At 36.3% G+C, this 26,506-nt stretch overlaps 2 protein-coding genes across 8 annotated transcripts in view; one reads left to right on the top strand and one right to left on the bottom strand.

Annotated features, from left to right (window-relative positions):
• Positions 1 to 18,095, bottom strand: part of si:dkey-219c3.2 (transcription initiation factor TFIID subunit 4) — a 63,536-nt gene extending 45,441 nt beyond the window's left edge. For all 4 annotated transcript variants that reach the window (XR_010893992.1, XR_010893990.1, XR_010893991.1 and 1 more), the window contains exons 1-9: positions 16,779 to 18,095; positions 15,020 to 15,180; positions 7,512 to 7,688; positions 7,280 to 7,402; positions 6,564 to 6,653; positions 6,293 to 6,478; positions 5,077 to 5,152; positions 4,833 to 4,938; positions 4,188 to 4,357 (exon numbers count right to left, since the gene is read on the bottom strand). Coding sequence is in view for 1 of the 4 variants with exons in the window: in XM_067380533.1 (XP_067236634.1) it covers positions 4,188 to 4,357; positions 4,833 to 4,938; positions 5,077 to 5,152; positions 6,293 to 6,478; positions 6,564 to 6,653; positions 7,280 to 7,402; positions 7,512 to 7,688; positions 15,020 to 15,180; positions 16,779 to 18,000 (2,311 nt within the window). In the remaining 3 variants the exon portion in view is untranslated. The remainder of the gene's footprint in view (positions 1 to 4,187; positions 4,358 to 4,832; positions 4,939 to 5,076; positions 5,153 to 6,292; positions 6,479 to 6,563; positions 6,654 to 7,279; positions 7,403 to 7,511; positions 7,689 to 15,019; positions 15,181 to 16,778) is intronic.
• A 1,457-nt stretch (positions 18,096 to 19,552) lies between these two features.
• On the top strand, positions 19,553 to 23,036 carry dnajb9a (DnaJ heat shock protein family (Hsp40) member B9a). 4 transcript variants are annotated; one of them, XM_067379642.1, is made up of 3 exons: positions 19,553 to 19,623; positions 20,599 to 20,826; positions 21,080 to 23,036. In XM_067379642.1, exons 2-3 carry the CDS (start codon positions 20,610 to 20,612, stop codon positions 21,505 to 21,507), a joined length of 645 nt encoding a protein of 214 aa, XP_067235743.1. In that variant the 5' UTR covers positions 19,553 to 19,623; positions 20,599 to 20,609; the 3' UTR covers positions 21,508 to 23,036. The 4 variants fall into 4 exon arrangements, with proteins under 4 accessions (XP_067235743.1, XP_067235744.1, XP_067235745.1 ...); XM_067379643.1 differs by having other exon boundaries at positions 19,574 to 19,623; positions 20,602 to 20,826; XM_067379644.1 differs by having other exon boundaries at positions 19,598 to 19,627; positions 20,602 to 20,826.
• Positions 23,037 to 26,506: the final 3,470 nt, after the last annotated feature.

Raw genomic sequence — 26,506 nt, 5'->3', positions numbered from 1 at the left:
AAAAGTCAAAATTGAATGAAAGCCAAAATTCAATCTGTTTATCATATAAAGTAATGTCTCTTCAGAAATTTTGAACTAAACCGCCTAATTCATATTGATTAGTTTCTCTTTATGAACTTTTTAAAGAGTCAAAGTGTCAGCTGTCAATGGAGGGACAGAAATCTCTCAGATTTCATCAAAAATATCTTAATTTGTGTTCCGAAGATGAACGAAAGTCTTACGGATTTGGAGGGTGAGTAATTAATGACAGAATTTTCATTTTTGGGTGAACTAACCCTTTAAACTCAACTAGCAGCAGTTACGGTTAACTAAAACTAACTCAAACTATTAAAAATCAATTTTGTTAATTGCAATGAAAAACAAAAAATAGAAACGTTGCCTTGGCAACAAACTTAAAATAAGTTTAAGATAAAACACTAAGCCCTGGTTTCACAGGCAAGGCTTAAGCTAGTCCTAGACTAAAATGCATGTTTGAGCTGTTGTAACTGAAAGTAACTTGTACTGACATACCTTAAAATATGTCAGTGCCATTGTTTTGTCTCAGAATGCACACCAACAATGTTTTTTTTTTCTAGTTAACGTTTATAAAAACAACTTAAATACCCTAATTGAACTAAGGCCTAATCCTGGCTTAGGCTAAGCCCTGTGTATGAAACCAGGCCTAAAATTATATAAACTAAAATTGAAACAAATTAAAGCTAAACAGAAATATTTAAAAACTTTTTTTTTTTTAACAAGCACCTTTTACCAATTCCAAACCACAATCTTAATAACTGCTATTCATTTTGTATTTAATCATTTATAATTAATATATAATTGTTCATGAAAGCTGAAACGCCTTATATTCAGGTGTGCATAATAAAGCAGGCTTTCTTTTACAGATAAAATGAGCCAAAAAAGAAAGAGATTTCAAAATTATTAAATGCTCATGAGAAGGACGCAATACTAATGCAATACTAGAAATTGGAAAGTTAAAGCATGACCAATGGACAGTGAAATGCTCATTGGGTCAGTGGGGTCAGACAAAAACAGGAGGAGAAGAAAAGACAAGTTAACTGCAAAATAATTAAGAGTTAAGGTGAAGAATTAAGTGTGAAACCATCAGGAACCCTTTAGTCTCCAGCGCCACCATTTTCCAGAACTGCAATCTACCTGGAGTCTCCAGAAGTGCAAGGTGTCAGGATCTCAGAGACTTGGGTTAATTAAAGAATCATAAAAAATGACCCGCTCTTAATAATCACAAGCTGAAGTGTTATAAAATACATGAATACTGTTTTTTTTTTTTAAATATATATATAAGCTTTATAGAGCGAGAGATTTAGAGATTACATCCTCTTATACCACTGTTTGAAGAATTTATCTTCCAGAATCAGCAGTAAGTTTTGGAAGTTTAAAATGATTTATTTTTTTTTTTTTACATTTTATATATATATATATATATATATATATATATATATATATATATATATATATAAAAAAATACATTGTGCCATGCGAAAGTTCGGGAACCCCTTGCAGAATCTGTGAAAATGTGAATAATTTTTGAACCCTTTCCAGCAGTGACTGTATGATTCTCAGATCTATCTTCTTCACCCCCTGGGTCTTAATTCATCGTTTTTCCTTCTGGAGCATCAGTGAATATTTGAATCTTTTTTAATAGTTGCGTTTGAGTCACTCAGTTGTCCTCAGTGTGAAAAGATGGATCTTAAAATCATAGATCATCCAGGTAACCACACACAGTATTAAGAATCAAGGGTTCACAAACCTTTGAACAGGGTCATTTTAATAAGTTCTGCTATTTTTTCTTTCTTGTGGACTTTAAACATTTTTTATGTAAAATATATTACTCAGGACAGTACTAAAAAAATTGTACGATCTCTCTTATTTTGTTAAAATTATTTACATTTTCACAGATTCTGCAAGGTGTTCCTAAACTTTCACATGGCACTGTATAAATGAGTACACCCCCTTTGAAAAGTAACATTTTAAACAATCTCTCAATGAACACAAAAACAATTTCCAAAATGTTGACAAGACTAAGTTTAATCTGTTTAACTTATAACATGAAAGTAAGGTTAATAATATAACTTAGATTACACATTTTTCATGGTGCAAAAATGAGCACACCCCACAACAAAAACTACTACATCTAGTACATCATATGGCCTCCATGATTTTTAATGACAGCATCAAGTCTTCTAGGCATGGAATTGAACAACTTGGCGACATTTTGCAAACATCGACCTTTTTCCATTCTTCAAGAATGACCTCTTTTAGAGACTGGATGCTGGATGGAGTTTGATGCTCAACTTGTCTCTTCAGAATTCCCCATAGGTGTTTGTTTGGGTTCAGATCAGGAGACACTGAATCACTTTCACCCTGTTCTTCTTCAGAAATCCAACAGTGGCCTTAGATGTGTGTTTAGGATCAGTGTCATGCTGGAAAAGTGCACGACGACCAATGGCATGGAGTGATGGCAGCATCTTCTCTTTCAGTATAGAGCAGTACATCTGTGAATTCATGATGCCATCAATGAAACGACACCAGCAGCACTCATGCAGCCCCACATAAGGACACTGACACCACCATGTTTCACTGTAGGCACCAAGCAGTTTTCTTTGTATTCCTCACCTTTGTGACGCCATACAGTTTTGAAGCCATCAGTTCCAAAAACATTGATCTTGGTCTCATTACAGAGTATAGAGTCCCAGTAGACTTCATCTTTGTCAGCATGGGCCCTGGCAAACTCTAAGTGGGCTTTTCTGTGCCTGGGCTTTAGGAGAGGCTTCTTTCGTGGCCGGCACCCATGCACGCCATTCCTCTGCAGTGTATGCCGTATTGTGACACAGGAAATAGTCACCCCAGTTTGGCTTTCTACTTCTTTAGATAACTGCAGTGAACTTGCATGCCGATTTTCTTCAACCCTTCTCATCAGAAGACGCTCCTGTCGAGGTGTTAACTTCCACGGATGACCTGAACATCTCTGTGAGATGGTTGCAGTGCCATTTTTTTTTTAAATTTTTGTACCACTTTTGCTACAGTATTCTGACTGATAAGCTTTGTAGCCTTGTATCTTCTTGTAGCCTTTACCTTTCTGGTGTAAAGAAATTATTTTCTTTCTCAGGTCTTGTGACATTTCTCTTCCACGTAGTGCCATTGCTGACAGCATGAAATGGGAAGGTGTTTTAACACCCTTTTATAGTCCACTGTCTGCTGGACACCTGTGTAATGAATCATTAGACTCACCTGTGGTTGAATTCTTGTTAAATTAGACATTTGTAGTCTAAAATTTAGCTTCACTCCAGAGACTTTCAGTGGGGTGTACTCATTTTTGCATCACCCTAATTTGAGTAAAACTGAAAATTTTGTTCTCCAAGTTATATTATTAACATTCATTTCATGTTATAAGTTAAACAGATGTTATATAAAACTTAGTCTTGTCAACATTTTGGAAATTGTTTTTGTGTTCATTGAGATATTGTTTAAAATGTTACTTTTCAAAGGGGGTGTACTCATTTACGCTGAGTACTGTGTGTGTGTGTGTGTGTGTGTGTGTAATATATATATATATATATATATATATATATATATATATATATATATATATATATATATATATATATATATATATATATATATATATATATATATATATATATATATCTATCTATCTTATCAACTTGCATAATCATTATGCACACACTGTTTATGTGCTTCTTTAACACTCATTACTCTAGTTTAAGGCTAATGATTTGTTAGTCGATTTTAAAAGTACATAGTAGGCTACAAAGTGTGCAGATCCCTTCTATTCATATGCCTGACTGTTAATCTGGCCCAAAATTATTAGCTATACATTTTTTTTTCTCTCTATGGCATTTAAATCAAGAAGCCGAATCATAAAGCTTTGAAAAGAGTGACACATCTTTCCTGTCTCATCGGGCCAGCTTTCATCAGCTTTTTGTTTAAATCCATTCATAATCCCACACCCATTTAAAGATCCGCCCTCAAACAACGTCAGTCAACACTGATACAGTAATTAGACAGAATATTAACTGCCCACACAGTGGCGGTACAGCCTAAACCTTTTTATGACTGTAAACCTGCCAGGAGAAACTGATCCTGACAAGCACATTGCCAGACTGCCGCTCCAGTGTATGAGAGTATTGTGGCGGTGTGCTATTTTGTACCGGTCTCCAGGAGACGTTTGTGGAGCAGGCTGGCAGGAAGGAAGGCCTCGTCCTTACAGGAACGGATCTGGGTGCCCACCAGCTCCGAACCCGTGGCCAAGATACGGGCGTTCTCCTCGTTAAGGTTCACACCAGCCATGGATGCCACGTCATTGATGTCGTCATCATCCCTGCAAACACAAACGGAGGAGATACAAGAAGAGCTTTACCATGCATGAAACAGGTATATTATGATGTATACATATATAGTTATATATTAAAAATATTTTGTATTATATAAAACATTTATATAAAATAATGTTACATATATTACATGTATGTATGCAGTCATCATTCAATTACTATCAATTAAAATATCAATATCACATCTTGTACTTAAAATCTAACTTTTGCTCAGAGTAAATTACATAATCAATGCCACACTTATATATATAAAAAAGTAAGGAAATGTTTGATACCAAACTTATTTTAAAGATTTACTGAATCTTTTAAAAATCTTTTTTCTTTACCATACTAATAGACAGTCATGAACACAGTTCATTCCATCACACCCATTTCTACATTCTCAAATTCTGTCTGCACCTATTAAAACAACTAACAATTCTAGAGAAACACTGCCTCCTACTGGACTCTTAGAAAACCTACCTGAAAGTCCCACCCCCAGGGTCATTTAGCTTCTGTTTTTGATTGGCTGAGGCTTGAAAAGCCACACTCATGGGGTTCCTCACTTGCAAGTGTGTCCCAACAGCACCTGCAATAATACTTTTAATTATACTGGGGTACTTCTGCTGGACTCTTGCATGAGAAAAGGAACACTTAAGGCTCAATCACTTGTCTTTTGGTGTGTTTAAAAAGGATTTTAAGCTCATAAAGTCTCTCATTAGCTTACCTTGAGCACGAACCGCCTGCGTAATCACCACAGGCATCCGTGTCGGAGTAGCCTGAAGCCCGGGCCTCTTAATAGCCTGAAGAGAACAAAAACACAGAGGATATGAACATTTTTTGACAAGTGCTGGACGATAGAGCTTAAAAAAAAAAATTTTTTTTGGCATCTGAAGATATTCAATAAGTCACTATATTAATATTTTTGCTCTAAATTGACTTAAAAGGGATTTTTATTAGATAAAGCATCCTTTCAACCAAACAAGCGTAACCAATTAGACTCAAAATGTTTAATGCATTAATAATAATCATGTTTATCACATGGACATAAAAATATTTCTATTTATATGCATTAATACTATATTAACTCAATTAGGATAATGTATAAAAGAAAAGCCATGTTGAGGCATTTGTGAATCACTGAATCAACAAGTTATGAATCATTCCCTGAAATGATTCAAACTTATTTTTGCTGTTTAAGTTTGAATCAGAGATACTACTATACGTCTTACCGAAAATCATGGAATTACTTTAATAACATTATCTTTAGAAAACTTCATAGCAAAATAAAAAAAGTGCATTAAAATAACCCAAATGTTCACATTGTAAATTTGTTATGAATATTCAAAAATAAAGTGTTTTATAATGTGAATGTCAACCCTCAATGCACACCTTGGCAATAAAATCGCCACTCCGTTATTTTGACAGGAAAATACAACAATGATTATTGTTTACATGTAGCACATCGATTCTGTGTGGTATGTAAGACTCTCTCTCTCTGTGTGTGTGTGTGTGTGAGAGAAACGGCGCTCTCAGCATGCCGACAACCTTCACAAGTCATGTGCCTTCACACTAGAGTTTTTGGTATGCCAAATACAGGTACACTGTGCATCCATTGAGCTGAACTGAAATAGTACAGATCACTTGACGGAGAGCGAACTCAGGTGCTCAGTCAGAGTATTCAGCGAGTGAAAGTATATTTATGCTACTCTTATACTTCGCCTATAACACACATTGGCGAGTAAAATGTAAGAATTAGTTAGCCAATGGCAAATGATAGACATTATTTAGTCACCCAGAGTGAAGACAGTCACATATGCAAGAGTTTTACTTGCACTGCAAAGGGTTGAATTTATACAATTGTTATGGACATTCACATATTAAATATGAATATTCAATATATTGACCAGCCCTACGATAGATCATAAAAAAAGCAACAGTACCATGGTGGTAGTGGGAGTCAGGGCAGCAGCCGGCCGGATAGTAGATATGGTGGTGGGTAATGTGCTCGGCGCTGGAGCTTTAATGGTGTTCACCGTCAGTGGGGTGGATGTAGTAGAGGCCTGAGACAGCTGAGTTAAAGACTGCTGGGAGTTCAGAAGTGTCAGACGCAGAGCAGGCAGGCTTTTCTATACAAAGAGAAGGGGAAACAGATTTAGTGTAATTCAGAACAATAAGTGCAACTGCTTTATAATGGAAAGTTATGAGTCCTACCTTCAGAAAAGGGATCAGGTATGGTTGAGGAGATGATTTCAACTCTGTCTGCAGGCGATTTGTAAACTCCTCAGGCTCAATTTTTGCATCCTTTGCAGGTTTTAGAGGGGAAAATGCATATCAGTTAAATATAAAAAGATTTGCTCTTGTTTTACATGTACTGGAAGTTTCAATCATTTCTAGAAGTAATTTGCTACAAAGTTATGAATTCACACTTATTGCCATTAGGTGTGAATTCATAGTTTTGTAGCAAATTATTTGTAGAAAACTATAAATCTAAAAAAACGAAACTAACTGTGACACAGAAGCATTTCTGCAGTTGCATTTGGTGTCTTTACACAGACTGTTTAATGCTGCTCAGAGGTGGCTTAAATGCAATTAAAACCGTGTACTTTGACAGGCATAATTTAGTCAAGCTTTTATGTGGCTTTATGTCTTTACACTGAATTTTGAGCAGGCACAAATCAGGCTGTGTACTGGCCTGTCTGAGCCAGCAGAAAAAGAAAAAGAAAAATCATATTTTTGAGCCCTGCCAATGCTGACATCTACAGTTTAGCATGAGTAAAAGCACTAGATGAAATACTATCACTTAAAATACCACAATAAACTGCTACATCAAATGTTTTAAAGAAAATTAAACAATAACAAAGTGGTCCAGTCAAAACACTGCCCATAGTGATGAAGAAATGACACACACCCCCCTTTTTAATACCTACCAGCAGATCCTGCACTAATGCCTTCACATTCCGAGATGTTTCCGGGGAGGGGGAATTATGGGATGCCAGTTTGATGAGCGTTGCTAGGAAGTTCTTGCACTTCTTTACATTCTCTTGCATTTCCTGAAATGAAAATTCCAGAATTTTACAACAAATAATGAACTAGAATCCATATCCACCAATAGGTGCTGTAGTCACAGTATGAATGAAAAGAGTTTAATTTTAACAGTACCTGAGAGAGGACAGGGGCTCTGTTAGCTGGGGCAGCGGCAGAGGTCGTGCTGGGACTCTGAGGGGTCACAGAGGGCTTGAGGACTGTCTGTGGTGCAGGCTGCACACGGGCCCCTGCTGTAATGACTGTGGTGGTGGGCTTCTGAGCCGAGGTAATTGTTACCACTGCTGTCTTCTGCTACGGAAATAAAAAAGCATGCAGAGTTATGAACCTTACCTCTAAAGAAATATGCAGGGCTGGGTAGGTTACTTTTAAAATGTATTTCACTACAGATTACAAAATACATGCTTTAAAAAGTAATTTGTAACGTATTTTGTTAGATTACCTGAATTTTGTAACTTAATCTAAATACTTTAGAATACTAATAAGTATGTAGGCTAACACAAAAACAAGGCAATTGAGTTTTTAATCAGACAATTCTGACTTTTTTCTCAGATTTGGTGATAGAGTTGCAAATGTGAGTTATATAGTCAGAATTTTTTTCCAGAAAAAAAGTCAGAACTGCGAGAAATATACAAGAATTATGAGATATAAACTCACAATTGCGAGATAAAGTCTGAATTTCAATTCTGCTTTTATAAAACGCAATTTTGAGTTTAAATCTCACAATTCTGAGGAAAAGAAAAGTCAGAATTGTGAGATAAAAAGTCACAATTACCTTTTCTTACAATAGCAAGGGACTCACAAACAACTATCGCAAAACATGAAAACAGTCATGGATCATTCAGGTAACGACAGACCGTTACGATTCAAGGATGTGTCCATTTTTGAGTGGGGCAGTTTTTATAAATTCAGTCATTTTGTCTTGTGGAGTGTATGTAAACATCTGTTATGTGAAATAAGCTTCTTCAGGACAGTATTAAATAAAAATAATATGCAATTTTTATGATCCCTCTTATTTTGTTAAAATTATTGAAATGTATATTCTGCAAGGGGTATTAAAATTATGAGCAGAACTGTAGCCTAGTTTAGGATGCTTTTGCAGTGTCAGAGAATCACCAATTGCTGTTTACATTTTATTGCCCATCACAGTTTATATTAATGTTTAAATGAAATAAATGGTATTAAAATTCAAAGAAATCACTTTGCTAATCTAAAACACTTTTCGGATGTAATTTGATTACCACTGATTTAAAATGTAACTAATGAAATACAGTTGCTCAAATTTTGTATTTTAAATACATAACTAAGTTACATGTATTTCGTTACTCCCCAACCCTCGAAATATGTAGCCCGAGATTCCAATTTGAATGGAAAGTGACGCAATAAAAAGACAAGGTACAATGACATAATATAAAAACTAGGGATGCACCGATACCAAGCTCATTAACTTGTAAAAATACCCCAATACCAAAGACCGGTACCTCACGTGACGTAACTGACAGAATTTTCAGCGTAGAGACACACCAGTGGCGGCAGCAGAAACAATGTCAGCCTCAGAGGTGTGGAATTACTTCAAAATGAATGACGACAACACACACATTGCGAACTGCATGCTTTCTATCACAATTAGGGTTGCAAAATTCCGGGAATTTTCAAAGCTGGAAACTTTCCATGGGAATTAACGGGAATATATGGGAATTAATGGGAATAAACAGTGAATATACAAAATTGCATGTTAGCCTATAACAGGGTACTTAAATGTAGTTGAAAAAAACATCTTGCAACATAATTTTGGATAAAACAACCATATTTAATGCAATTTTAGTTTAATTTTTACCTGCACATTCCTCACACAGCACACTACTAAATGCAGGGCTATTGAGGCCACACCCCCTGCATGCACTGTGCATTCCCCTAGTCCATTACATGCACATTTGTTCAAAAATACTGTAATATTGTGAAACATAACGACAATTTAAAATAATGGTATAATAATTGACATACACATTTATTTCTGTGATCAAAGCTGAATTTTCAGCATCATTTCAGTCACATGATCCTTCAGATATCATTCTAACATGCTAACTGTTTCCAACAATGATAATAACAAATAAGTATCAAATCAGCAAAATTAGACTGATTTCTGAAGGATCATGTGACACTGAAATAAATAACAACAATTGCTGCAATAAAAATATATTTAATTTACATATTTACTAAATTAGAATTAATTGAATGTGAAAAATAAATAACTGTTATTTCATGTTATGACCAAACAAAATGTTTATATTTGTTTTATATGATACATTTTATATAAATATTATAATTCTGTATAAATTTCCCAAAATATCCAATTAATTCCTATAAATTCCCATAAATTCCTGTTAAGTTTCCAAATTGGAATATTTCCAAAATTCCCCAGGTTAAGTTCCTGTGCGTGGAAAGTTTCCGGAAATTTACTGGAAACTTTCCGCCCCTTTCCGCAACCCTAATCACAATTTGCTATCGATTAGTGAAGGCAGGATAGGCGGAATCGCACTGAATGACAGAAGCGCTCTCTCTCTTTCTTGTGCGCAATCCCAGTTCTCTTAGACAGCACACGATCAGCGCCTCCTCGCGCCTGAATGGTCAAATGTACACATAGTTTTCAAAATGTCCATTGTGTGGAGTATCTCACGTAAATACAGTCTGTTATGGCTTAAGTGGACGCAAACATTTGGGTGAAAACAGGATATGGGTCAGTATTCATGGATTCGGCCTTAAAGGGACTGTAGCCAATATTTGTCATTAATGTTAATAAAACAACAGAATATGTTAAAGAAATGTATACATGGTAAATAAACCTAATGTACCAGAAAAACAGTATTTAATGTGTATCTCTATAGTATTTGTTGTATTGTTTGTAATTTGTTTGTAAATTTCTTTTATATAACAACAATTACATATATTGGTAATTATGGCCTTTGAAGGTTATTGAAATTTTTGTTCTTTAAGTTTGTGACAAGCACATAATTTTTTTTTTCATTAGAGTAATAATGAAGAAGCTGTCCTACATTCATTAGTCTCACTGTTTTGTGCTTGGAAAACTGCAAAATCAGCATTAAAAAAAAGAGAAATTAATAAATGTATAGGCATCGGTATCAGCGAGCACTAAGAAAAAAAATTTATCAGTACTCGTACTCAGTCCTTAAAAAAAAAAAAAAAAAATGGTATCGGTGCATCCCTAATAAAAACATTTTCAAGAAATAATTCAGCCCAAAACAACATATTTACTCAACATAACATTGTCTCAAACGATGTCGTCATTTTTTCATATTTGCCATTCAATGAAAATTCTTAGTTACCACTGGCTGTCATGCTTCAAAAAACCCAAAAAGAGCAAAAGGTACTGGATACTCCTCAAGCGCTAGATATCAAATCAGAAGCCACTCGATAGTTTTGTGTGAGAAACAGACCGAATCAAGTATGCCACAGATATGATGTCTGGTTATGAACCACTGGAGAAAATAACAGTGTTTATTGTTAATGACCTTGAATCTGTGGCATATTTGATTTGTCAGCTCCAGCCAATGTAAAAACTATCTACATTTTTTTCTTCTTCATACAAAGCTTCCATACGGCTTCAAAAGTCGTTAACTATATTCTGGTGCTTTTTTTATCCTTTTCAGATATATATTTTTCCAACAATGACAGTTTGTGTGCAGGATTGGAATAGCCAATCACAAAAGGAGATGTTATGTGGAATTAAAGGCCTCATTTTCAATCCACTTTCATTGTAATTGGAAAATGGATGGTGGAGACTTCATTCTCCCTGACATCTTTATCTTCCAGTTATATGGGTTTGGAACATCATAAGGGTGAACTATCCCACTGAACTATATGTTTGAACAGTCAATTAGCTCTATAGATTCATTTTGTGTGTAATTTTTAGCAGCAACATCCTGTGCAATTTCAGTCACGTTTACATTGTTTGGCCAATTCTCATGGGCGAAATCCAGTCATTTCAAAAAGAATCCACGCGATTGGGAATTGTGTGTAGGGGCAAAAGATTTCCCTACTCAGATTTCAGGTTGAAGTTGGTCATGTGGATTCACCGTGTTGACCAACAGAAAGCTGGGTTATATTTTAATTTAAAGGGGGGTGTAATGCTATTTCATGCATTCTGACTTATTTAAACTGTTAAAGTTGGTTTCTCATGCTAAACATGGCCAAAGTTTCAAAACACGAGTTGGACGTATAATGGAGTATTTCTGTGCTAAATATACTACTTCCGGTTGAGGACATGTCTTGCCGTTTTTTTTTGAGTATGGCCTTTATCACGCAATAAAGGGCAGAATTCCTTGTATAGAGCAAGAGTACGGCCATCAATGCGCTTCAGTCAGGATACGGAAGCTGAGAGATTTTGACTGTGTCCCAATACAGGAGCTGCACCATTTGAAGGCTGCATACATCATCGCGAGGCAGTCTCATTTAAGAAAAATAACCATTAGATTGCAAAGAAAAAGAAATTACAGTATTTTACATCTCACAATGAATAGTCAATTTTATTAGTTACTTTTCTTAAATAAGACATCCTTGATAACGTACGCAGGCTTCAAATGCGATCTCCGAAGGACGCAGCTTCCAAAATGAGACGTAGCTCCTGTAAACAAAGGAGTGTGTTTTTGGTTGTGAAGGAGGCTGTATAGAGCTATATAGAGAGAGCGCGAGTAGCTACAGTGAAGCTTTTGGCTTATAAGAAAATCAACAGCACAGCGCTCTCTTTTAAATTAACCGGGAGGTTGACATTCAGCTGCTGAATATATGTGTGCGCGCAATTTCTTTCTAGAAAAATAGATAACGTTAGACATATAAAGTTCCCACCTAAGCTGTGAATTTTTAGTGCAAGTGAATACAGGCACGTCTGCTTTATAATACAACATCAAAGCTATCTTTTAGCGATCAAACGTCTCACCCTCGCCTTGTGATGGCTTGGAATTCCACTGGGAATCAAATATGCATGTTTAGACGCAGGTCGCATGTCCAGAGATCGGATATGTATCGGATTTAAAACCACATTTGGAAGTGGCTAGATCGGATACGAAAAAAATCGAATCTCATGTGGATTTTTGTGTTTACACATGTGCACCTAATTCCGATCTGTGTCAGATGTGAGCAAAAGATCGGATTTTTTTGTGCCAGTGTAAACGCAGCCGGAAAGATTACCTTTTTCAGCTTCCCAATGAACCCAGCATTAAGGTATCAGTGGATTAAGTTTGTTTTTCCAGGGCAGCAACGGAGTTGTGCACGTATGTTTATTTGTTCCCGGAATTTCAGTGATGAATGCTTTGTAAACAAGTCCCAGTTCGGCGATGGATTTGCAGATCGCGGGCGGTGAGTAAAGCTGCATCAGATGTCTGTGTTTTGTTGTCAATCGGCGCGCAAGTTGTTAAACAACACAAACGTTTTTGTTCTCTTTTTATTTAATGATGCCGCAGCTTGCAGACGATCTCTATGGAAAAGCTGCGTGCTGACACTTTAGCTCTGCCCACGGCACTGACGGCAGGCACGCCTCCAAGAGCTCGGCTTTTTTCAGAAAGACTCGGTTTAGGGTCTCTATTAGGGCTGGGCGATATATCGCATGCAATTGTCACGCGCATTTCGTCAGTAAAGCCGGTACCCTGATTACCGCTAAATCGGTCACTGATAAGCCACGCAATATCGCGTTCATTATAACAGATATTGACTTCGATAATGAACGTGATATTGCGTGGCTTATCAGTGATCTACGGTTCTGTCTATTAAATGCCGCTCCATTTGAAAGCAGGTGATGGCGATTTAGCGGTAATCAGGGAACCGGCTTTACTGACGAAATGCGCGTGACAATTGCATGCGATATATCGCCCAGCCCTACTCTCTATCTTTTATAAATATGATAAAACTAAAGACTTTTCGGAGATATGAAGGATGCAATACTACTCTATAGGTACTAAAGATTAACATGAGATTGGCAGAAACTGTGTGCGATACCCCCCTTTAAGGTGTCTTTGTTACAGTGTCTTTATACATTTAAGTACTGAGAAATGTTAATTAACATCATGTACTTATAGGGTCTGGTATAGGGTTAGTTGCATGAAATTATGCATAATTTACTATTATTACTACTAGTGATCGACCAATGTATCGGTTTACCGATATTTTTCCCGATATTTAAGCATTTTTCCATAATCGGGTATCGGTTTTATAATATCGGATTCGCCGATTTACGGCGCCATCTTGTGGCCGTTTTGAGACTTCTTCCGTCTGAGGAGATCAGTCAACAAGAACTCAGTGAACAGGTAAAGTATATGTTCTACTTGGTTTGCTTTAATTAATCAACTTTATTTAACATAACAGACATGCACAAATGAGATCTGAGACAAATTCCTGATATAGTTAATTTATGCAGCTTGTTTCTAAACAATTGAGACGAACTCATTGAGTCACGTAGTGTAATTCGTCATGTCCTGCCCCAATAAAGACGTAACTTTACATGAATTAAATAAAACAGACGTGAATGAGTGTATGTTGAAAATAAAAGCGCTGAATTTAATTCTCTATCTGTTGTATTTGCTCACCATTAGTCTAGAAGAAAAAGTTCGTTCATATTGCTTAGCAACTGATGGATGATCAGGAGGCTTAAGCACGGCCACTGAATGAAACTTGACAAGATTATCTTGTTTAAACACCCTAGATTATATTATCATTTACTACATAATTATTTCGCTAATACACATATAAATATAGCCTACCGCTTTGTGGAAATTAATTATTTATTATCTCCATGCGCGATCGCGGTTGATTAAGTTATAGTCAAACAGCACTTTGTCGATTGGCCTTTCATGATTTAACGTTAGATTAAATTTAGATCATAAAATGCCAACTGACAAGTGCTGTTTAACTTTATTAGATTATAAAATCATTTGATTTACTACATAACCATTTAGTTATTTAGTTAATACAAATCTAAATAAATGCAGCTCTGTGGAAATTATTTAGTATCTCCACACGCGATCGCGGTTGAGTAGCCCAATTTATAGTTTTGTGTAAATGCATAGATAAGTTACAGCACTTTGTCAGAAAGCATTTCATGATCTAGACCGACAAAACATAATAATAAATAACACTAGTTGGAAAATGCAATGATGTATGCTGTTTTGTTTGTTACTTTCCTGACAATGTTATATATTCCAGCTAATATTATTCAGTAAAGTTTTTTTTTTTTGTATGCAAGGAGGGAGTGATTGTTATAAATAAAATGGTTTGTTCAGCTCATTTGTGTTGTAATAATTGTCAAAAACAGAAGTATAACAGTAAATAAATATCGGTTCTGCATACCGGTTATCGGGTACATAAACATGCAAATAATCGGTATCGGTATCGGTTATAAAAAATCAATATCGGTCGATCACTAATTACTACAGTAACTTGAAACAAGGACACTGTAAAATAGTGTTACCGAAAGCTGCTTGGTCTACATCTTTGACAATTGGCCTTTATTGCCCATGAAATTTTGCTAATGTGACCGCATTTTTAGTCTTAAATTGAAACATAAATCATCTGCAATTATTCATGTGTTCTCCAACAAGAGATGTCTTTGCTCATACCTGGGCAACAGGTGTGGTGACTCTGAAAGCCGCTCCAGCAGTGGGTGTAGCAGGTCTCGGTGACATGGTGGCTTTATTTTGGTTCTGAGCTTTGGCCTGGGCCAGGACCTGCTGAGGAACCAACGCCAGCTGACCGGCCTCCGTACGTACCAGCACCATACCTAAAGAAGAACACAGAGGAAAATGTTTAAACACAGAAGCAATAGCCACAAAAAGTATTAACAATACTTAAAATTTAAAGGGATAGTTAATTTACTCTCATGTTGTTATAACTAACTATGACTTTGGTCTGTGGAACACAGACGATATTTTGAAAAACGTCTTAAGGTGAGGTCACATGTCACATTTCAGAAATTTCTGCAAAATTTGCAGGCAACAAATGTCCATCCTATAGTCAATAAAGTAGCAATGTATGTTTGTTTGTTTGTTTTTAACACCATAACTTTTTGAAAAACCTTCTTTAAAATAGTTAAAGGATTAGTTCACTTCAGAATTAAAATTTCCTGATAATTTACTCACCCCCATGTCATCCAAGATGTTTATGTCTTTCTCTTCAGTCGAAAAGAATTTAAGGTTTTTAAGGAAAACATTCCAGGACTTTTTTCCTTATAATGGACTTCAATGGAGACCAATGGGTTGAAGGTCAAAATTACAGTGCAGCTTCAAAGGACTTTACACATTCCCAGTCGAGAAATAAGGGTCTTACCTTGTGAAACAATTGGTCATTTTCTAAAAAAAAAATATAAAATAAAATAATAAAATAAATAAAATATATATACTTGTTAACCACAAATGCTCGTCTTGCACTAGCTCTGTGATGCGCCACGCATGACATAATCACGTTAGAAAGGTCACGTGTGACGTAGGCACAAGTACCGATCAATTGTCTACAAAGAGAACGTACAAAAACCAAGTCAAATGCCCTTTCCAAATAAAAGGTAAAAAAACATTGGACGATTTTGAAGTTGGAGGAGAAAATTACATGTTTTTTCGCCCTACTGCAGTACTTACGCCTACCTCACACGTGACCTTTCCACCGTGATTACATAATACGTGGTGCATCGCAGATAATTCAATCGCAGATAAGACCCTTATTCCTCATCTGGGATCATGTAGAGCTCTTTGAAGCTGCACTGAAACTGCAATTTGAACCTTCAACCCATTGGTCCCCATTGAAGTCCACTATATGGAGAAAAATCCTGGAATGTTTTCCTCAAAAACCTTAATTTCTTTTCAACTGAAGAAAGACAAACATCTTGGATGACATGGGGGTGAATAAATTATCAGGAAATTTTAAATTCTGAAGTGAACTAATCCTTTAACTGAATAAAAAAAAAAAAAATGTTTCTCACAGGGTTAAAACCAGCACAATCTAATAAAACATGCTTCATTGAGAAATAGTTTTGACAGAAAGAACATTTTGGTGGATCTTCTCCTAGTATTAAATCCTTGTGTGTGTCATCACAAAAAAATGAAATTCCCAATCACATGTATTCCTATCGAAATTGATTTCACCAGTGAAAATTTAGATTTTTTTGTCAGTACAATGAAAGTCAATGGGGTCCAATGCTGTTTTGTTTTGGACCCCATTTAACTTTCATTACATGCACCAAAAACATTCCTAAAAATATCTTATATATGTTCCACAGATAAAAGAAGTTGACGTTAGGGTGAATAGATGACAAACTTTCCATTTTTGGGTGAATCACTCCTTTAAAAAAAAACAAAAAAAACATCTGGACTATTCCCGAGTGGTTACCTGGTGGTATGGTGAATCCTGGCGGTAACTGAATAGTAGTTTGTTGCTGCGGCCTGACAATCAGCTGGGTCGCAGGTGCCCCGGGTCGCTGCGGGGCCGCCGCGGTCGCAGTCACTTGAGTGGCCGTACCAGGTCTCAACAGGGTCGTAGGCTGTCCTACGAGAGTGGTTGTTGCTGGCTTAGCAAGAACAGAGGCCGTGCTTGCCACAGGAAGTGAGGTCACCACTGCACTGGACGACACAATAATTTGAGTGGGCGTACTAGGGTGCAAGCCTACAGGAGCCCCGGGGAGCTGGTTCGGGACGATGGCTTTAATCTGGTTTTGAGGGTCAGATTTGGGCTCTGTGTTTGTGAACGCCACAGAGGTGGAGACAAGACCAGTGCCCGGCATGGGCAATCCTGAGACTTTAGGGTCACCTCCGTTGTGTGCGACACTTGTGATGGTGTTAGGAGGCCTGTGCAGTGCAATGGTGGGGTTTGCTTGACTATCTAGTGACACATTCGCATGTGGCAGTGTGCTGTTGGGCTGAGCGGACACAAAAGCAGTATTTGTACTAGTAGGAGCAGACATGTTGCTTTTACCATTACCCACACCTGAACCAATGTCAATACCGTTTACAGAAGCAGGCGCGGAAGCGATAACAGAGGAGTTTAACGTGCCACTGCTTCCGTTCACAGTCTGTATTCTGGCGGGAACCGTCCGGACAGCAGACGCAATGTGATTTGTGTTGGGATGAGAGTCTGTTGGTGCTGCGTCACTTGAACAAGTTGATGGGTTTGATGAATGATATTGCACCCGGTTCGCGGCAGTAACTAAATTCGCAGAGGTACTGGGCAGGGTCGAGGTGGAGGGGACAGAACTGGACGCCGGTATCCTGTCCGGACCGTTTTCTTGAGAGTTTCCCTCCTGGTTTCGCTGTGGCTGCCGCTGCTGCTCCAGTGTTGTTCCTACTTGGGCGGGCAGTAATTTCCCCAAGTGTGGATTTAGCGCGTTTGGGGGTCTCCTGATGTCGCCTTGAGGACCCACCGCCTTGTTTTGTCCACCCAACTGCGATTCTAACGAGCCTACGAGGTCACTGACGGCTTTTTCGTCCACTTCGGAGTACAGCATATCTTCCAGTGGATCGGGGACACCCGCCATCTTTGAGAGACGCTTGAGAAATGCGCACGGCGCGTGCGTTGTTTTGCTGCTGAGGCATTGTGGGAAACGTAATGACATCATGGCCAAGATTTGCAGCTGTTGTCATAAGCCTGGAAACAAATTTGGAAATTTAGTGTAAAAATAAATAAAAGGAAATAAAAATAAAATAATGCCTGGAAACGCAGAAAAAATGCTTTGGCTTATTTCGGAATTGTCCTGTTTTTGGTCAAATTTCTGTTCATTTATTATATAATTCAACTTTGTTTTTTATTTTCCAGTGTTTTTTTTTTTTCACTTATGGTATGAGTACTTATCGTTATGAGTATTATTTAATTAATATGCTACTTCTATTAGCTAAATTTAGTATGCAAAAATGTAAATATGTCGAAAATAAGACTTAGTTTTTTAATTTAAAAGTCAGAAGTTCAACAATACCTAAAAATAATATTGTTTGAAAAATAATAAAGATGTAAAATTTGTTAATATTTAAAAACACATTAATTTATTTACTTATTTTTTGCCTTTCCTAATGTACCCAATCTATTTGTAAATTTTTTTTTTTTTTTTTTTTTTTTTTTTTTTTTAAGGCGAGACACCCCAGGTGAATAGGGTAAAAAAATTAACTAATATATATCACCATACTACCCCAGGTGATTAATTACATTAAAAATTGCAAACATTTTTTGTATTACAAGTTTTCTAAAATGTATTGTTTAAATATGCAAGTAAGGCGTTATCTAATTAAATATGCGCTCATTTGCATACATTTCTAGAACAAAAATCTTAATATTGGATGACGTCAGGTTCACAGTTCTCATTTAATTTTTTGGACATATTAAATTTAAAGGTTTTTACAGAGGGAATTTTGGATATCTCTTTTTATCACTCCATAAATCAGAAAATGCTATCAACAGCCAGAAAAAATATTTTCACCATTTTTTAAGAATAAAATGTTGTATAAAATCAGGCAAATTATATATCAACAGATCCCTCTGTAAAAACCTTCAGAATATAGATAAAACTGTAAAGTTTGGTGTATGTAAGTTCTGCTGAAGTGGAGATTTCTGAATCAGAACAGGAGAAAAAACTCATTTTGAGAAAACGGCCTTTATCTATTGACTGTAATTGAAATCTATAGATGCAAATAGATAAAGTGCTATAAAACACACATTTAAAAGTGTATTTTAGATGTTTTCTTTCCACTAGTCTGAAAAAAAGACTTTATGAAAAGCCAAAAAGTACAAAATCTCAAAACTGACAGGTGCCTGAAAACAGTGTTTTTGCCTGTAGTGTCCCCCTTAAAAGAAAAACGTAAGCCTGTCATAACACAATCTCTAGTTTTAAAATGACCCAATCTTTTCATCTCAGAGACAAAATTCTCATTATATTGATACATATTTTATTTTTTATACACAGATTCTTGGCCTACCCTACTTTTTAACTGAAACAGAATCACTTCTTAAATGTTTTTATTACACTAAAAATAAGAAAAGTTTGTCTTTGCCCTTGTGTAAATAATATCAAGAATGAGAGTTTAGTTTAATATCTTCTGCGTAAATACAACGCAACAGAGTTCTTTTGGCGTCTAAAGATCACGTGGTACAGAACTGGACCAATAGGATTGCGAGTCGTGTTGTACGGCCCAAATATTGAAAACAGCAGTGTCAGTTTTGATCATTTTCGTCGGCGCTGCTGTCAGGAACAGTAAGTACGTTCTCCAAACTAAGCCCGAATTCACGAGTTAATATTATTTGTTTTCATTTATATGGCATGTTTTAATAATGCGAATATATTTGTTGATAATGCGATAAGATTAGATAAGACATTACGTGTCATGTTAGCAAGCTAGCTAAATGAGTTTGTCAGTCTTATGAAAGTTGGTTTCGAAAGGCATGTAGCGTTGCTTTTATCATTCTTAATAAATGAAACAATATGAAGAAAATATTGTAAAATACAAAATATTGCAAAACAAAACACGCTGGCAAACGCAATATTCTAAATAATATAAGCGAAAAATAACATTTATATTCTATTTAATAAAAATGGTTATTAAATAAATATCAAAATAAAAAAAATCAATTTAAAGAAATGTTTTAGAACAGCAACACTATTGTTAATCAAGGGGGCGTGGTGCATTGGTAAAGCTACAATTTCTGTAGGAGCAAGTATACAACATCATGAATGTTGAAGATTTGATTCCACTGTACAAAGAAGTAACATTGCTTTTGTTTATTTAAATTCTTTCCTGCTTAAATATATTTACAGATTCATTTTAATGTATTATTACTTTGTTATTAAAGGATTAGTCCACTTTTAAATCAAATTTTCCTGGTAATTTACTCACCCCCATGTCATCCAAGATGTTTATGTCTTTCTTTCTTCAGTTGAAAAGAAATTAAGGTTTTTGATGAAAACATTCGAGGATTATTCTCCTTATAGTGGCCTCCAAACGGTTGAAGGTCAAAATTACAGTTTCAGTGCAGCTTCAAAGGGCTTTAAACGAGGAATAAGGGTCTTATATAGCAAAACGATTGGTCATTTTCGAAAAAAATACAACTGTATATGCTTTATAAATACAAATGATCGCCTTACCGATCCCAAGGTATAGATGTTGTGTAGATATTAATTCATTGTTTAGACAGGTAAAAATTCTGTTCTCTCTTCTATCATCTTGTCAAGTAGCCAGAAGCATGGCCACGGCACAGTCAACTCTGATGTTCGCAGTGTGCATCCTGGTGATAACAGAACTCATACTGGCCAGAAAGGACTACTATGACATCCTCGGTGTGCCAAAAGATGCTTCCGACCGTCAGATCAAAAAAGCTTTTCACAAGCTTGCCATGAAATATCACCCAGACAAGAACAAGAGCCCCGATGCGGAAACCAAATTTCGAGAGATTGCAGAAGGTAGGTTATATTTACCAGTCAAACGTTTGGAATAATTCAGATTTTTTTTAGTCTCTTATACTCACCAAGGCTTCATTTATTTGATTAAAAATACAGTAAAAACATTAAAGTGTGAAATATTATTACTATTTAAAAGTTTTCTATTTTAATATATCTTAAAATGTTGCTTGATTAACTACTTGATATAGTGATCTACAAATAAATAGCAGGTTTATTAGCAAAGTCACTGTGTCATGTATAACTCGTTCTGCAGCATATGAAACCCTGTCGGATGAGAAAAGAAGGCGAGAGTATGACCAATTAGGAGACAATGCGTTCAACAATGAAGACATGAATGCAGGGCAGCGTTTTCATCATTCCTTTGATTTCAACTTCAACGACATGTTCAGAGACTTCGACATCTATAGCCAAAACAGACACGCTCGGCCAAAACGGCACTTTGAAGAGCACTTCAAGGCCCACCAGCAAGCACACAACCGCCACAAGAGACACTTCCAGGGTACTTTTGGTACCGGAGCCTTCGAGGACATGTTTGAAGATATGGAGAAGATGTTTACATCTGACCGACACATTAAAAGGACAGAGAGCAGGTTTCAGGGCACAACCAAACAACACTGCAGAACGGTGACCCAGCGAAGAGGAAACATGGTCACCACCTACACGGACTGCACCTCCTCCTAAACAACAGAGCGGACCATCACACTTGTATTTTTATGTCTGATTTAGTTTGAGTTATTAATTTGCTGCTGTGATGAGTGGGGTTTGATTTTACCAGTGACGGATCTTTATGTAAGATGCATTTTGGTTTGATTGACATCTACAATTGACACTACATTTGATAGTGGCCTCTTAATAGTCTAGTTTTAGGCTTTTTATGAGTTTGTTTTCATCCCTGCAGCACCAAAACATAAAAAAGTTAGTTTATTGATGACAAACTACATTTGACGACGCTCTGATATTAGTGTGCATTTGTTTAAATCGCACTTTCTTGACCATATGAAACTAGTTGTTCAGTTTCATGCTTGGTTAGCTACTAAACTCACCTGTTATGTTGAAATAGTGAATGTGCTGAAATCCTGAAACTTGCTTAATCCAAGGTTGTACATTTTTGGTGCTGAACATTCATCTTTGGACTGGAGTAGTGTACCACGATACCAAGTCGGTACTGAAATTTTAAAAATGTGACTCTTTGAGCACTGTTGAGCGGATTCTTAAACACCTCTGATTGGCCATTGTGTTCACGCACTCATCAGATATGTCTGTGATTGGCTACAATGATCAACGCATGGGAGCTTTTGAATTTGAAAGCGGGATCGTTTGACAATAGGCGTCTACCGTGTGTCTCTGTGTAGAGCATCATTGATGTCTATTTTGTAGCCAATCACAGACATATCTGTTGAGTGCGTGAACACAATGGCCAATCAGGGGTGTTTACGAATCCGCTCAACAGCGCTCGCTCAAAGCATCACATTTTTAAAATTTCAGTTTGCATCTTTATGAACTGCCCTTTTATTTTTTTGTGAAGCTAAACAAATGTTTGTTGCATTGCTGTGAATGATATAGTTAATTATACTGAAGTAGTTTCTTTAAACTCACACTTATTAGATAGAGAGGTGCCTTTCCCACTCATTGTGGTAGATTTAGGTTATTGTAATCAGATTGGAGCACTTTTATGACCTCATGTGTATTATCGTTTGCATGGCTGAGAGAAAGTAGGTCTCTGTTTTTGTCATGTACATCAGTTACCCGGTTGGGTTTGTAAACAGCTTTTGTTTTAGGAAAGTACAAGTCTGACATTGTTCTCTAAGCCAAAGTGTATTTTGGCTAAACCTTTTATATGTTTGTAACAAAACATAAGAGTTTGATTGTTTCTTTTTATATGGCAGTGTTAACTTACCCCTAAAAAGATACAAGGGGAATGTACCAACTTAGCATTTGCCTGACTTTTTTTTTTGTAAATATGATGTATAACCCAGCTGTGTTCCTGTGTGACATCACCTGTGACCTGTTTTGTTGAATAATCCCATGTGCAATATTTAAAGGCAGCTGTCCTGTTGGTATAACTGTTACTCGCTGACATATTTGTTATGAGTCTCGGTAGACTCATCTGGCACTTTCTTTATTTTAATCCTATGGATGAAAAGTAAATCTTAAATAGCCTGTTTGAACCCAAATGTATATGTATACTTGGGTTAACAATAAATCGTGTTCAAAACTATTTGTTTGAGGACCTTTTTCTTTACAATTTTTAAAAAACACATATTTATTGTTGTGCCGTTATGATACAGCAGCAGTTTTAGTACCCTCAGTAAACTTATATATATAATGTAGTTTCTGACATATGTTATATACAGTGCACAGCATAAATAAGTACACCCCCTCTGAACAAATACAAAATATGTATTTTCTTTATGATCACTAATACAATTCATGGAAAGATGGCAAAACTAAAATGTATTAAACATATACATAATAAAAACTGAGAAATATATGTCATTAATAGCCATAAAATAAGTAAATTAGCCAATTTTGTTTAAATTAAGGATTGCAGAAATGAGTGCACCCTAGATTTCATTCAACAAATGTATAATATTCTAGCACTTGGTATTCCCTCCATAATTTTGAATATACTGCTCTGACCCTTCTTGGCACAGAGTGCCAAGTTCATGACAAATTGTCACATCTGTCCTGTTTAACTCCTGGATGATGAGCTCCTTAAATGCCCTGATCTTTAATGGGGAGTGTTGCTAAACTCGTCTCTACAGAATCCCCCACAGGCGCTTAAGAGTGTTAAGATTGAGTGCAATACATGTCCACAGAAGGTTTTTCACCTTGGGAGAATGCATATCCTCATGGTCATGTTGAAATTAATGCCCAACAATGCAGGGAATGAACTAATGGAAACATCTTCTGTTTCAAGTTTGTGTATTAAATTACACAGTGCTGTGGGAATTCATGACAGTATTGATAAAGCACAACTCCTTCACACCTTCAGCACTCATACATCCCTATATAAGAGCTTTACTACCACTGAACTTTACTGTGGGAACCAGGCACTTCTCACTGTACTCCTCCTCTAGCAACACCATAACGTTTTTGATGCTGTTAGATCCAAAATGATTGATTTGGTCTCATGAAACCAGAGTATTGATTCCCAGAATCTATATTTTGTAAAGATGGGCTTTGGAAATGGCTAACTGACTTTATTGTGCTTTGGCTACAGTAGGTAGTTTCAGTGAGAACAACAACCATGCATGTCATTTCTGCATCTCTGAGACACTTGCTTGGTATTTCTCCTGCTCTTTGTCTAGCAAAAAAAAAAAAAAAAAAATCCCTCATCACTAAATGAAAGCTTAAAATGAAGGCCTGATTTGTTCAGGGGCCTTGTCACAAGTAAATTGTTTTTGAATTTCTGTGTTACTTTTGCTATATTTTCACACTTAAAACAATGATTTGGTACTCCTCTTGTACCACTGTCCTCTTTTGTGCTAAGAAATAAGTCTCCTGACAGTTCTCTTTAAATGTTTTGGTTCAACATACTTACCTGTTGATCAAACATTGCCTTAAACTTACACCAGAAAATGTGTATTTAGTAACTTTTAGGAAGGTGTACTCATTTTTGCTACATAGCATTTTATCACCTTGATAAGAAAATTTTATTTTCCTGAATAATTTTGACATGCTTCTTTGGTAATTGATTAAGCAGACTTGCTGGAACATTATATCTCTAAAGAACCCTAACATGACTTCTAAGTAATTGAGTAACTGCCGACTTTCAGAAGTTTCAGAGGGGTTGTACTCATTTATGCTGTGCACTGTATGTCAATGCCCATGGGACAAGAAAAAGGCATGTTACACACTTATTAATACAAACCTGATTCCAAAAAAGTTGGGACACTGTACAATTTGTGAATAAAAAAGGAATGCAATAATTTACAAATCTCATAAACTTATATTTTATTCACAATAGAATATAGCTAACATATCAAATGTTGAAAGTGAGACATTTTGAAATGTCATGCCAAATACTGGCTCATTTTGGATTTCATGAGAGCTACACATTCCAAAAAAGTTGGGACAGGTAGCAATAAGAGGCCGGAAAAAGTTAAATGTACATCTGGAGGACCAATTTGGAACTTATTAGGTCAATTGGCAACATGATTGGGTATAAAAAGAGCCTCTCAGAGTGGCAGTGTCTCTCAGAAGTCAAGATGGGCAGAGGATCACCAATTCTCCTAATGCTGTGGCGAAAAATAGTGGAGCAATATCAGAAAGTTTCTCAGAGAAAAATTGCAAAGAGTTTGAAGTTATCATCATCTACAGTGCATAATATCATCCAAAGATTCAGAGAATCTGGAACAATCTCTGTGCGTAAGGGTCAAGGTCGGAAAACCATACTGGATGCCCGTGATCTTCGGGCCCTTAGACGGCACTGCATCACATACAGGAATGCTACTGTAATGGAAATCACAACATGGGTTGTGAACACAATCCACCGTGCCATTCGCCGTTGTCGGCTAAAACTCTATAGGTCAAAAAAGAAGCCATATCTAAACATGATCCAGAAGCGCAGGCGTTTTCTCTGGGCCAAGGCTCATTTATAATGGACTGTGTCAAAGTGGAAAACTGTTCTGTGGTCAGACGAATCAAAATTTGAAGTTCTTTTTGGAAAACTGGGACGCCATGTCATCCGGACTAAAGAGGACAAGGACAACCCAAGTTGTTATCAGCGCTCGGTTCAGAAGCCTGCATCTCTGATGGTATGGGGTTGCATGAGTGCGTGTGGCATGGGCAGCTTACACATCTGGAAAGGCACCATCAATGCTTAAAGGTATATCCAAGTTCTGGAACAACATATGCTCCTATCCAGATGTTTTCTCTTTCAGGGAAGACCTTGCATTTTACAACATGACAATGCCAGACCACATACTGCATCAATTACAACATCATGGCTGCGTAGAAGAAGGATCCGGGTACTGAAATGGCCAGCCTGTAATCCAGATCTTTCACTCATAGAAAACATTTGGTGCGTCATAAAGAGGAAGACGTGACAAAGAAGACCTAAGACAGTTGAGCAACTAGAAGCCTGCATTAGACAAGAATGGGACAACATTCCTATTCCTAAACCTGAGCAACTTGTCCCCTCAGTCCCCAGATGTTTGCAGACTGTTATCAAAAGAAGAGGGGATGCCACACAATGGTAAACATGGCCTTGTCCCAACTTTTTTGAGATGTGTTGATGCCATGAAATTTAAAATCAACTTATTTTTCCCTTAAAATGATAGATTTTCTCAGTTTAAACATTTGATATGTCATCTATGTTGTATTCTGAATAAAATATTGAAATTGGAAACTTCCACATCATTGCATTCTGTTTTTATTTACAATTTGTACAGTGTCCCAACTTTTTTGGAATCGGGTTTGTATTATTGGAGTAGTTTGATAAACATACATTGAATTGGTTTTGCTCGGAAACCTTTTTTTTTTTTTTAATTATTGATGACTTTAAATAATACTGAAGTGTTTTGTGTATATATATATATGTAAACAAGCAAAAGGCTCTTATATCATTTAATATTAATAACAAAAATAAGACATTGATAGATAATTTAAGCGGCATTCTTTTCTTACTGTTTATTTTGTTTTTTATACTCTGGCATTTTTACATTTCGTATTTAAC

Source organism: Chanodichthys erythropterus, chromosome 24 (genome assembly GCF_024489055.1).
Source record: "Chanodichthys erythropterus isolate Z2021 chromosome 24, ASM2448905v1, whole genome shotgun sequence".
Taxonomy (NCBI): Eukaryota; Metazoa; Chordata; class Actinopteri; order Cypriniformes; family Xenocyprididae; genus Chanodichthys; species Chanodichthys erythropterus.
This window is presented reverse-complemented; position numbering and strand designations above follow the sequence as displayed.